At 47.1% G+C, this 14,144-nt stretch overlaps 1 protein-coding gene across 1 annotated transcript in view; it reads right to left on the minus strand.

Moving 5' to 3' along the window:
• Positions 1 to 14,144, minus strand: part of nalcn (sodium leak channel, non-selective) — a 121,144-nt gene that overhangs the window by 63,770 nt on the left and 43,230 nt on the right. Inside the window, exons 10-11 of the mRNA XM_084084629.1 lie at positions 9,232 to 9,363; positions 6,018 to 6,185 (exon numbers count right to left, since the gene is read on the minus strand). Of these exons, the coding sequence (XP_083940755.1) occupies positions 6,018 to 6,185; positions 9,232 to 9,363 (300 nt within the window). The remainder of the gene's footprint in view (positions 1 to 6,017; positions 6,186 to 9,231; positions 9,364 to 14,144) is intronic.

Consider the following 14,144-nt stretch of genomic DNA (forward strand, 5'->3'; position numbering starts at 1 on the left):
CAAGATGGCCGCGCGCATGAGCCCTCATGTAGCACCAAGCATGCTAACCAGGCTAACAAGCACAGCCAAGACGAAGGCTCTCACACTGGCCGCGCATGCGTACTCAGGAGTAACAACAAAGAGGGTTGCCGAGCCAACGAGCACGACAAAGATGGCGGCGCTCGTACACCCGACACAAATAATAACCCCTCCGAATCCGTTGTCGCTCCGCATCGAGCGATGGAAAGAATGCGACGCCAACCCTTGGGTGCTCCGTACAATAGCACGGGGCTACAGGCTGCAATTTTCCAGGAAACCACCCATGTCCAACAAAGTATTGTTGTCACACGCGAGTGGCCAAGCGGCGGTAACGTTACGAGAGGAGATTGCATCACTCCTGCTAAAGAACGCCGTGCGGGAAGTACTACCGGGAGAAAGCCGTCTAGGTTTCTACTCAAGATACTTCCTCGTCAAGAAGAAAGGAGGGGGGCTACGTCCCATCATGGATCTGAGAGCTCTCAACAGGTATTTGAAAACCTTTCAGTTCAAAATGTTGACGGCAGCAGCGTTACTACGCACGGTCCGCCAGGGCGACTGGTGGAGCTCAATAGATCTCAAGGACGCCTATTTTCATATCCCTATCTACCCTCCGCACAGAAAATTCCTGCGTTTCGAGTTCGAGGGTCATGTGTACGAGTACCTGGTCCTTCCTTTCGGAATGTCTCTAAGTCCCAGGGTGTTTGTGAAATGCACTCAGGCAGCGATAGCTCCCCTGAGGCGGAGGGGTGTCCGCGTCGCGACCTACATAGACGACTGGTTGCTGAGCGCGTCCTCGCGCCAGGAAGCGTGCCACCATACCAACCTGGTGGTGTCGCACCTGACCTCCCTGGGGTTCACGCTGAACCTAGCAAAGTGCGTGCTCACTCCGTCCCATCAGGCTACCTTCATAGGTATCGATCTAGACGCGGTTTCTCTCAGGGCTCGCCTGTCTCAGGAGAGGATAGCCTCCTTCCTGAGGTGTCTGGCCATGTTTCAACTGGGACACAAGGTCCAGTACAGGGTCTGCATGAGGGCGGCAGGGCTTATGGCCTCGGCCATCTCTCTAGTGCGCCTCGGCAGGCTACACATGAGACCTTTTCAGAGGTGGATGGCTCACTCCGGATCCCAGCCACTCAGGGCTCTCGCCGCACGACGGTGTCCGCGGAATGCATGCGATCCCTCCAACAATGGAAAGTACCTTCCTTTCTATCGGAGGGCGTCCCGGTGGGGAGGGTCATCTCGAGAAAGATGATCACCACCGATGCCAGCTTGACCGGCTGGGGCGCAACTTGCGAAGGCCGGACGGCCAGGGGTTTGTGGGACCGCAATACGAGGACCGCCCACATCAACTTCTTGGAGTTGATGGCGTTTTTTCTGGCAGTGAAACACTTCAGGCCCCACATCGGGGGTTGTCACGTTCTGATCAGGACGGACAATACCACGACCATGGCCTACATCAACAAGCAGGGAGGCTTGAGGTCTCCTACTTTGGACGGTCTGGCACGGAGGCTGATACTGTGGTGCGACACGCACCTGAAATCAATCAGCGCCTCTCATGTACCTGGACTTCTGAACAGGGGTGCCAATCTTCTGTCCAGGGGCAAGGTTCGCTACTCGGACTGGTCACTGCACCCCGCGGTGGCGGACCAAATCTGGATCAGATTTGGACGGCCTCAGGTAGACCTTTTTGCATCAGGGGAGAACGCGAAGTGCTCACTGTTCTTCTCAATGAGCGGTCAGGCCCCGCTGGGCCTGGACGCCCTGGCGCACGAATGGCCAGGGGGGCTGCTTTATGCGTTCCCTCCACTGGAGCTGATCCATCCCACTCTGGAACGGGTCAGGCTCCGAGGCCTGACGGTGTTGCTGGTGGCTCCGGCAGGGGGCACTTGGAGGTCGGAGATAGCTCCCCTGCTATACGAGCGGCCTTGGCCCCTCCCGCTGCGAGAGGACCTGCTGCAGCAGGCCGGGGGCGAGATTCATCATCACAGGCCTGCAGACCTAGACCTTTGGGTCTGGCCTGTGAGAGGGACAATCTGACTGCGACAGGGCTGCCACCTAGGGTGGTGGCCACTATTCAGGCCGCTAGGGCACTCTCCACTAGAACCGTCTATGGGGCAAAGTGGAGTGTGTTCGAGGAGTGGTGTCTGGGAAGGTCCCCGGTCGTGGTCCCGTTCCAGGCCTCGGTCGCTGACGTCTTGACTTTCCTACAGGATAGATTGGATCTCGGGAATGCCTTCTCGACGATCAAAGTGTACTTGGCGGCCATCTCGGCCAACCATGTTGGTTTTGGTAAGAAAACCGTGGGACAACAGCCCCTGGTGTGCCAGTTCATGAAGGGCGCGTTGCGTGAACATCCTGTCTCACGATCCTTGTTTCCCACGTGGGACTTGGTCCTGGTGCTCGACTCACTCTCTCGTCCTCCTTTTGAGCCATTGGAGACGGTGGAACTAAAGTTCCTCACGTTCAAGACGGTGCTCCTGGTTGCGCTGACAACAGCGAAACGGGTGAGCGATATGCATGCTCTTTCGGTGGCTCCGGAGTGCATGAGGTTCGCTGGTGATGGCAGCAGGGTTGTCCTCAAACCTAACCCGATTTTCGTTCCAAAAAACCACCTGGCGGTGGTTATGCCAACTGAGTTGGTGGCTTTTCATCCGCCTCCTTTTGCCTCAGATGAGGATAGGAGGCTACACTGTCTCTGTCCAGTAAGAGCCCTGCGGCTGTATGTCCAGAGGACTGCGGCCCTGACCCGCCCCAGCCAGCTCTTCGTCTCCCTGGGCCCTGGGCCTGGGGGACTGGCGGTGACTAAGTCCACAATTTCCCGTTGGATTGTGGAGGCCATCCGCCTGGCGTACGCTAGTAGGGGGGCCCCAGTGCCTGAGGGTCTGAGGGCGCACTCTACTAGAAGTGTATCGACGTCCTGGGCCCTCCTCAAAGGAGTGTCTATTCAGGACATCTGCACGGCAGCGAGTTGGTCGTCTCCTTCGACTTTCGCTGTTTTCTACAGCCTGAACGTGGCGTCGTCTTCTATGGCGCACACGGTTCTGGGCGTGGCTTCCACCTGAAGGTGGTTAGGTGCTTAGAACGGTCTTACAATCTGTTCATGCCCCTTACTTTAGTGTTGATGGCCGAAGGTTGGGCCTTAGATTAATAAGGCGGACTTCGGTCTGTCAGGGCCCCCCACTAACTAGACAGGCTGTGCCTGGTTTTTAGTTTATAAGGCAGACTACGGTCTGTCAGGGCCCCACTAAATGTATTGGTCTCTGCCTCAGACCCGGGGGGTCTGTTGGCACCTGGATGCCGTGGGCCCCGCCCCTGGGGGGGCGGGGCCCTGGTTCAGGTTGTGGGTATCGTGATTTGCGGTTACATTCAGGGGGTTTATGTCTCCCATATGTGAACAGTGAGAGAGCAATGTAATAAAACTATAGGTTACTTACGTAACCCCGGTTTTATAAATTGCGAACGAGCTGTTCACAAAAACACCCTTCTTTTTGCTCGGCAGAAGGAAGCTGGTGTGAAAGAGAACGTAACTTCCGCTTTCCGGGTCCTTTATACCCTCGGGGGAGGGTTTTCCGGAAAGCGACTGACGGCCCACCGGGCCAATGAGGATTGGCCCGAGGGAGTTAATGTGAAGCTTCTGTATATCATCGCCAGGGGGCGCTGATCCCATATGTGAACAGCTCGTTCGCAATTTATAAAACCGGGGTTACGTAAGTAACCTATAGTTTCCTCCTTTGTCAGCTGTGGGCCGGGGGCACATGGCTCTGATTACTGTATTTAGTCTGAACCTGTCCGCCATGTGATTATACGCTGTCCTGCATCTCTCATTGGGTTACAGACTCACCGCTTCAGCCTTAGAATAATCACGAGGACAATTTAGATCATTATGATTCTAAACACACGCAGAAGAAGGGGAAGAATGAAGTGAATGGGCGTGGTCTAGTGGCTGAATATACAGTAAATCATGCTGCCATGTGTCAGTGTGTGAGAGTACACACATGTATGCACGTACAGTACACGATTGCATGAACACGTGTGTGTGTGTGTGTGTGTGTGTGTGTGTGTGTGTGTGTGTGTGTGTGTGTGTGTGTGTGTGTGTGTGTGTGTGTGTGTGTGTGTGTGTGTGAGTGTGTGTATGAATAAGGCATGTGACATTTTGTGGATTGGATGACAATCGGTATAAGGCTGACCTTTATCAGTGAAAAGCCCCTTGGATGGATATAAATAAATAAAAACCAGTAACAAACAGTGAGACACATCCTGCATTCATTTCTAACCGTTTCCCCTGTGGCCAGGGCATTTTCCAGCCAATGCTTTTAATCCTATCCTATTTTGAAATCAAAAGCAATGAAAGTGTAAGTGACAACGACATCTCAACGCCATGACACACTGAAAGCATCACTGACGCAAGCATCACTGACGTGCGGGAAAAGAAAAAGGAAAAGCTAAAATTAGGTTACCGATGGTCTGTACCAACGCTCCAAAATAGAACCGAGCTCTGAGAGATGCGTCAACAGGTTTTGACACGTCCAGCTGTCGCCTCCAGTGTGGCTTTGATAACGGAGGTGGATGATTACTTTACTCCACCAATAAAATAAAAATCAAATCCAAAATGGAAAAACCTAAAGTAGATATGACAACCAACATGCCGGTCACTTTGTGACTGTCACTCCGGAGATGTGATTGGGAGTATAATACTTTTTAGCCTTAGAGGAGCTTAAAAACACTCAAAATGCACACATTTGGCAAAAGTTGTCTAAGTCTATTGATTCCAGAGTCTAAGCCTCTGGAATCAATGTATAGCACTGTGTGTGTGTGTGTGTGTGTGTGTGTGTGTGTGTGTGTGTGTGTGTGTGTGTGTGTGTGTGTGTGTGTGTGTGTGTGTGTGTGTGTGTGTGTGTGTGTGTGTGTGTGTGTGTGGGCGGGCGGGCGGGCGGGCGGGCGTGCGCACGCGTACGTTTGTTCCAAGCACTAAAAAAAGGTCCCCTCCCATCATAAACAGGGCATGAACCCGATTCACTGCTGTTGGCAGCATGACACCATATCAAACACATTATGGTGTCAGAGCAAAGAGCACTGTCAACCCATGAAAAAAGGAGCAGAATGTGCTAACCATATAATATCTGACCCTGTGCCCTGGATGTAGGCAGCATGACTGGCTCTGTGGAGAGCCTAGTCTTTAATGAGCCCTGTCCACAACTCCACAAGTGCTGCCCCGATACGGCTTGGCTCTCTCAGTGGCTGCCACCCACACACATGCACGCGTGCACAGACACACACACACCCTACCCACACACACACACACACACAAAAACACCTACCCCGCCCCCAACACATACACGCACGCACGCACGCACGCACACAGGTGCACACAAGTGCGCACACACACGCGCTCACACACAGCATGGCAACAGGCATCACACATTATTAACCCCACTTAGAGAATGATTAGGACCAGAGAACAGCTGCCTCATTTCCAAAGACTCTCATGAAGAAGAGTGCAGGAGAGTCGAGGACGCAACACTCAGACATGGTGTTACGTTAAATAATGAAACAGAGGCACGCACAGCGAGCTTCCTCATAATGAACATGTCAAATGTAGAAAAGCAAAGGCCTGAACATAAAAACGCTGCAGTTGAACATGAAAATCAATCAGGATTTCAACTTTAATCTCCGTGTTAGATATTCTCTCAGCACAGTCCCTTTGAAGAGGCATGGAGATTGAATAACGGGCAGATTAACCACAGACTGGCTGATATGATTGATTTGTATTCATTAATGCATGGTCACAAGAGTCAATGCAGGGAAATGCCACTAAACGATTCAAAGCATCGCTCTCGACTGAAAAAATCTCTTCAGATGTGGATGATTCAACCCATCAGGCATAATATGAAATTTAAGCATAGTTATCACACATGGCACGTGTGATTCCGTTGCACATCTTAGTCTGTGTTTGCTTTGTATGTGGGTATTTGTGCATGTGTGTATCCATGTGTCCATACCTGAAAGTAGGTGAACTGGGAGTGATAGAGGTATGGGTAGATGTGCATGGTGGTGCCAACCACCAGCAGGGACTCAAACTTGTGCAGAGATGAGCTGATGTAGCCTGTGAAGCCCAGACACCAGATCTTCAGCAGAGCTTCCAGGTCAAAGAGCACAGTGAAGGCAACCTGCAGGGGTACAGAACAGACATACCTTAGAGTTGGGTCCACAAGAATTTCTATTCAATTCAATTCTTAAAAATCCCAAAAGCCAGAAGGATCGTGAGGGCTTTCACAGTCTGTACTCATACTGAAAGTCTAAATCAAGCACACTTTTGTCCTTCTGCTCCACAGGAGGTTTCCGTCCTCCGTAAGCCCACCTTTGGACACCTGGCTTTACAGACTAATGCCAGGTGTACCGCCATAGCCAAACTCCCCACCTATGTCACTATCCCTGGACAGGGATGCACCCCTGGATGCCATCCGCTTACCAACATAAGCGAGAGTCTGCAGGGGGCTCATCTCCCTGCCTAACCGGGTAAGTGGAGAAACGATAAGAGTTTTTTTTTCTCCACCAACACCACACCACCCGACCCCCAACAGGATAATGTGATAATACAAGAAGATAGACAGAGAGATTGTTAAATGAAATAGACTAAGGAAATATGGGGCGGCACTTTTAATTAACGACAAAAAAGGTTGAAGGTTGAAATAAGAAGCAAAGTCATCACTTCTATTGATGAAGGCGGCTGGGCAAACCTAGTTCAGATTCTGGTCTGGCTACAGCGTGGCTGGGCTGTCATTCACTGAAACCTATGACTTGCTCCTTATTTGTGATCGTCTGTATTTTGTTCTGTTACGGTGGCCGGACTGATGAACTGAAAGTTGAGTCATTCTTTCTGAAATGAATCAACTAAACTAATGTTTTGATGGGGAAGAGATAAAAGATTCGCACACCACCCTGGGTTCACTTTCCCGTAGCGGGGACTCCGGCTTGGCCAGGCACTCCGGCTTGGCCAGGCACTTCAACAAGCACAAAGCATGTTCAGCGGGGAGGGGAACTTGGGAAGGTACAGTAGCTATAACCTCAGTGCTCATTACGCTCTCCCGGTGAATCTCCTCGCTGTCAGGTGAACAGAAGCGGCTGGTGACTCCATGTGTATCAGTGAGGCATATGGTTGTCTACTCTCTCCCCAGCACAACAGCGCAGGTTGGCAGCGACAGAGACCACAGTACACATGTGGGGAATTGGCCATGACTTAATTGGGGAGAACATTTAAAAAAACTAAAACAGTTGTTCAAAAATATATTTTTTCAATGAACTTTCCTTTGCCTTTCATTTTCAAATCGGTCCAGGCAGCTGATAATACCCTCATACTAAAATGCAGCGCTATAGAGCGCAAGGGAAGCTTGAACGTTAATTTATTTAATATCATCGATTTACGGAGGTAACAGGGCAGGGAAATGGTGCTAATTCTACATTTTACTATAACAACATTTTACTGACACCAATGGGAAAATATATAACAAGCACCACATGGCCACATTCCCAAGCTCTGCTTCAGCTTCTGTACGTTATAAAAGCTGTCAACCTTCAATATCTTTCAATATCAGTCATCAATATACGTCTGAGCAGTTACTTGATGGGCGATTACTTGATTTGACTTCTACTTGATTGAAGGACTTGCCGAGTAAATATGAAATGTCTGCACATCACTAGCAGTGGGATAATGGAGATACATTTGTCGGGAAAGCAGAAGGGGTAAATGGGATTCCTGTATCACTGGCTGTTTACACACTGCAGGGAATGTGTTATTGTTAGTCATTTACCACTGTTCACTATTTTAGGCCAGCCCCTGGGTCCGGCAAAACATGTTGTACTGAATGTACTGAATGTACTCCATTTCATTAGAAAACCGATATCTGCACTTCCAAATTATTTCCCCTTCAGAGTATTCCTGCAGGTTGGTGCACATCCAGGGAGCTGGATTGCTGCATGATATGGATGGAGTTAGTGAGACAAGATAATATTGTGTGTGTGTGTGTGTGTGTGTGTGTGTGTGTGTGTGTGTGTGTGTGTGTGTGTGTGTGTGTGTGTGTGTGTGTGTGTGTGTGTGTGTGTTTTAACACCTCCACTCTTCTTCTTATCTCTTCCTTTCAGCTGTAAGAAAGAGAGGGATGGAGGCGGGAGGTGGATGAGGGGAGACTCTTCTCCCTGTGTTTGTTCTTCCTCTACCACCTGCATACTGATGACTTTCACAGGAAGGGAAAACGGCTGTCTCTGCGAGCATGCACGTATGTGTGTGTGCGTGTGCGTGTGCGTGTGTGAGACTAGTATGTGTATGAGTATGTGATATGAAAGTGTTTCTATGGGCATGCAGGTGTGAAGGCATTAACTGGAGTGAAATGTACCAACAGATAATCAATCAATCAATCAATCAATCGTTTCATCATCACCATCATCCATCCTGCATACATTTTTACTGCACAAACATTAATTAACTCAAAGCCACATACCAACTGATATTAAGAGTTTAGGCAATTAAAAAACACCCTTTGCAGATATTGAAAGCTTAAACTAATATACTATCAATAAATAAATGAATACATAAATAGTGAAAGTTCAAAGAAAAAGACTTGGTGGGAATGGGTAATGAATAAACATTTAGAGTCTGTTGATGGTGAAGCGGTTAAGAGATTTGCCGGTGGAACCTCACACGTTTGATCCCAACCAGAAGAGCTCCTGCTCCCTTCACTGCCAGGGATGTATGCAGTGGTGGGAAAAGTACTCAAATGTTTGTAGTAGAGTAAAAGTATTGGTATCAAAACATACTTAAAGTACCAAAAGTAAGTACTGAAATGTTTGATGCAACGCGTTGTGAGCTTGTAGATGGGCTATTTTCAAATAGCCTAGGTATAAAATAAGGCTAAAGTGGTCAATGTATATTTTATAATGTAATAATTCATATCTGCAAAGTAACTACGTGTAACTAAAGCACAATATTTGCCTCTGAATGTAGTGGAGTAGAAGTAAAAGTACTGAACATTGGAAATACTCCAGTAAAGTAAAAGTACCTCAAAATTGTACTTAAGTACAGTACTTAAGTAAATGTACTTAATTACTTTACACCACTGGATGTATGTCTGTGTTTTTGAGATCTTAAATTGATTTCAGCCGGGTTTGTTAATGTGGAAGAAAACATAATAGGTGGGGGAAAAAAGAACTCTGTCTTACCTCTGCCAGGTAAAACTCGTCGTAGTTGTTCCGGTGGTTGTCACCTTTGTAATAGTTGCTAGCGGCAACAATGACGTCCACGGCTACCATGCTCAGAATGAACATGTGGAACACCGAGGACCGCATCAGTTGCTGTGGAAACAGAAAGATCATCCAATAAGATAATAAACAAGAGGGTGTTGACAATTAGCAGTCATTTTTCATCGGTTTGATGTTTCAAAGTCCTCTTTGCTTTGGATCAGGGGTTTTCAACTGATTTTGACCCAGGGACCACCATCCTGACTAAGAGCAACCTGGGGACCACCACTATTGTGCGTGGTGGTCCATCATAGACCCACCCCACACAATAGTGGTGGGGGGTTCATGCACCGCAGGGAGCTGGAGAATATAGCTATAATATCAATATAATATCTAATAAAATACAGTGATTTTGTTTGAATATGATGGAATATGATTAAGGATTACTGTGATTATGGTAAGCTCACATTTCATATCACACACACACCATACAGTAAGAACTCCTGTAAGTTATTAAAAGTAAAAAAAAGAATTAAAAAAAAGTATTAAAAAAAAAATATATATATATTTTTTTATGCATGGCCAGGGACCACCTGCAATACCTCCGCGGACCACCAGTTGAAAACCCCTGCTTTAGATGACCATGTAGGCAAGGCAAGGTAAGGCAATTTCATTTGTATAGTGCATTTCATCAGCAAGGCAATTCAACGTGTTTTACAGTTACACAGAAGGTATATACTTTTTATATTTTCTTTTCGTTTTTTTGTTTTTTTCTGTTCGTCTTTGTTTTTAATATTAAATAACTCTTATAATATGTAATGTTTATTTTTGGTTTTAGGGACAGAAAGCAGCCTTTCCCAGATGACCTGAGAGATCTGGATGGTTCATGATATCGCACAAGATCAGAAATGTATTTTGGCCCTAAACCATTCAGAGCTTTATAGACCAACAGTAGAATTTTGAAACTAGAAAGGTGCAATTTCTGGAAATTGCAAGCGTGGTTGCCCTACGCGAGTCGTGGGTTGCGGCCGCCGGGATCTTAGGAATGCGCTGGGAGGCCATGCGACGTGCGATTCAAATTTGGTGCTGATCGGAATACAGACCCATAAGTGCACATTTGGACCCCTGTTGGTCGCCGGACCCCACGTTGAGAAAAAAAAAAAGTCTAAAAAAACAAAAACAAAACCAAGACTTCTGAAGGTCTAAAGGACTGTAGGACGTGAAGAGAGAACAGAGTGACTGAACCACCACAGGCTAGATTGAATTAGTCTAAATAAGAGTTAAGGGAGCATCCAAAATGAGATTTCACAGCTCAAATCTGCTTTTCGCTGGCCGTGGATTTTGTTCTCCCCCATCTCTTTGAGTGTAAATGAATCAACCATTCTCCCCCTCGCCCCTCCATGCCTCGGTGGACACCAAACACCAAAGCAGGAGGATGGTGACTTTCAGTAATACCTCAACAGATCAGAGAGTATTTTTTCGTCAGGAATTCTTGTAACTGTAATGAAATGGTAACAGAGTGGTCAAGTTCTCTAATACGGTCTTTGGGACAGCCACAAGTCACTATATACTGTATATATACAGAATATATATCTATATATATATATATATATATACACAGTATATATACACAGTATATATATATATATATATATAAATATACACACACACACAAGAGAGAGAGAGAGAGAGAGAGAGAGATGTCTCTATATTATATCTGTATTATTTAAGTTTTCTAAATGTTTCTCCAGTTAGGTGCCATTATGTGCCATTATGCCACTACAGAAGAAGAGCGCTCATTGAGATGACGTACTTGAAAGAGCTACAGTCAAACCTCAAAATAAAGAGACAGACAGAGGCAGACATACAGAAAGAGACAGACTCATTGACAAAGTGCTACAGAATGTGTGTGTGCGTGTGTGCGTGTGTGCGTGCGTGCGTGCGTATATACCAGGTATAACTATGCTTATAAGGCCAGATGTCCACACACGTATGGTAAAAATTAATGTTGTTTTTTTCATGGATAACAAAGTTAAAATTAGAAAAAGATTCAGGTTATGGTTAGGGTTGCGATTAGGCATTTAGAGGTTAGGTTTAAGGGTTGGGGTTAAGCAAAAAAATATGTTTATGCATTTATCCTCCTATATTAAAATTTGCAAGTGGGTCAACCGACGACAGGCGGACGGTGGGCAGATGGTGGGTGGGTGGACGTCACAAACGTAACATGCAGACCTGCGAGGCGCACCGTTGCTCCGATCCACACCAAACTTGCCACCAACAGGGGTCTGCCATCAGAATCCACCATTGCTCCGCCCCCTCTGTGTTCCTATTGGCTAGGCTTTAAACAGCCATAACTTCAGTTCCCAGCATGCGATTTGTGTATGTGCGTGTGCGTGTGCGTGTGCGTGCGCGTGCGTGTGTGTGTGTGGGGGGGGGGGGGGGGGGGGGGTTAGCGTGGCAAGCGTAAGAGGTCTTTCTTGTTGAATGTGGCAACAGACAGAGAGGGCCGGCAACTAAACTGCGGGGAATGAGAAGCAATCAGGAGCCTTTCATTGGATAGCAGGATAGACGGCCACCAAGACAGCGGCATCTGTGTGTATTCAGATGGCCAGTAACAAGAGGGGAGCAGGGAAATGAATGGGTACTATTTCCTGTGGGGAAAAAGGCGACGCTATTGAGTGTCTAAAACAACATTACTGGAAGGGCACGGACATGAGCCCAAAGAATGCCAGGCAAACTGACTCACACATACGATAGCCCTAAACATTCCATACTAAAACTGCAAGTCATAATTCTTCAATGTTTTTAACACATTGAGTACCAGTCGCGTAGATCTACGCGAACCTATTTAAAGCCGCCACGTGCCAGTCGCGTAGATCTACGCGACTGGTACTCAATGTTTTTTTTTTTTTTAAAGTTCACATTGCACTTACGGTATTTTTGATACACTTCCGTTTCCGGTAGCACCACCGGAAACGGAATTATCCGGGTTCCGTTTTTTCCGATCGTATCCGTTTCCTGTCTAGAACGGAACTTAAAAGTCGATTATCTCGGTTGTTGTTTTTCTCCTCGCTGATCACTGTTTAGCATTCACCGCTGTAGCTTCAAGATGGCGGATCGCAAAGCGAAGCGATCTTCACTGCTCGTCTCACACAGATCCCCTGTGAGCTTAGAACCAAATGAACGAATTTGGTACTGTTTCCATAGTCTGTGTACAGTGATTGACAGGCGATTAGTTGAACATGTGAATTAACACTTCTGTCCAATCACAACAACCAGCGATAAAAATGACACGACTGGAAAGATATTTTAGCTTCCGGTCTGAACGCATCTTAGGCCTGTCTTGCTCTCATATTGCAGATGTGATCACATTCATCACATACTATAATCAGAAATCCATGGCAGAACAAACAGCTTGCGAGTGGGTAGAATCTCTCACAGTAAAGTGGAGCTGTTAGTGGAGATGGACATTTGGAGAGATGGGTGGGCACAAGACATGAGAGGAAGTATAGAGGGTGTCGCTACTTCTCCATAGGAGCTGGGATGACTGCCACCCACACACACACACACACACACACACACACACACACACACACACACACACACACACACACACACACACACACACACACACACACACACACACACACACACACACACACACACACACACACACACACACACACACACACACACACACACACACACAGTAGCAAACTGTAAAATGTAATACTGATCTAAATGAACTCCAAACCTGTAGGGGAACTACATTAAATATTGTTGACCCATGCAAGAAGCACAAAGTAAAAATAAAAGACGGATGAGACATGAGGTCAGAGAGAGAGAGAGAGAGAGAGAGATTTTCTTCAGGGAGTTACTAAAAAAAGGAAAGCGGTTGACCGTCATTCAGTGAGTCTCCACTGTTAGACCAGAGGCTGGGCACTTTTGCACAATACTGTATGCACGTAGGCATTCCTGCACACGCACGGACACACACGCACACGCACACACAATGGGTAGTCTCCCTGACTGAGATTGGACGTGACAAAGCAGTTTGACATTTCCAGCTACCAGACGCTCTCCCCCATGGGTGTTATGGCTGAAAGGAGCTGTGTGTGTGTGTGTGTGTGTGTGTGTGTGTGTGTGTGTGTGTGTGTGTGTGTGTGCACGCACATGCATGTGTGTCTGTGTATATATGATGCACCTGTGAAAGAGAGCAGCAGAGAAATCAAACAAGGGAAACAAGGAGCGCACACGACAAAGAAAGGAAAGGAACAGACTGCATGCTTCTACGTCTGAGCTGATTTTCTCAAGGTCCTGACTTCGCCTATATAATCTGACGGCACTTTGGGATGATGCTAAGAACAAAAAGAAAAATGCCAGTACTGAATATCTGTAACATCTCACTTCTTTGCCAAAAACCCTAAAGAAAAAAAAACGTTTGCAAGAAAATGACCCAGTTTGTCTGAGGCAACCGATGGCCCTGGTGCGTGGCATATACAGTATACTGGGTGTTGGGATGTCGAAATCAATTTAACAGCTCAATTTAGGAGACAAGTTGGCTTTCCCCTGCCGTTCAATGTTTCTTAGCTTGTGCCAATGAAATGCTCCCTCACCTGTTTGATGGATGCTGCTTATTAGCGCTACCTTCGGCTGGGTCTTTCAAACGGCAGGTGCTCACGTTGCATGGGCACAGGCACATCTCCACAGCATACAATATGCATGCATGCACACAAACAATCAAGTGTACGGATGAGCATGGATACACGCACTAAGTACAGATGTTGAGGTGTCAAATTTGCCAAAGTGTTGACTTTGGCAGATGGCCAGTGAACCTAGATAGCAGAGAAAACCTGGGAGTTGTTTCAGATTCGCAGTTGGTTGTTCTGCATTTC

The sequence above is a fragment of the Gymnoscopelus microlampas genome (assembly GCF_963454915.1).
Source record: "Gymnoscopelus microlampas genome assembly, chromosome: 17".
NCBI lineage: Eukaryota > Metazoa > Chordata > Actinopteri > Myctophiformes > Myctophidae > Gymnoscopelus > Gymnoscopelus microlampas.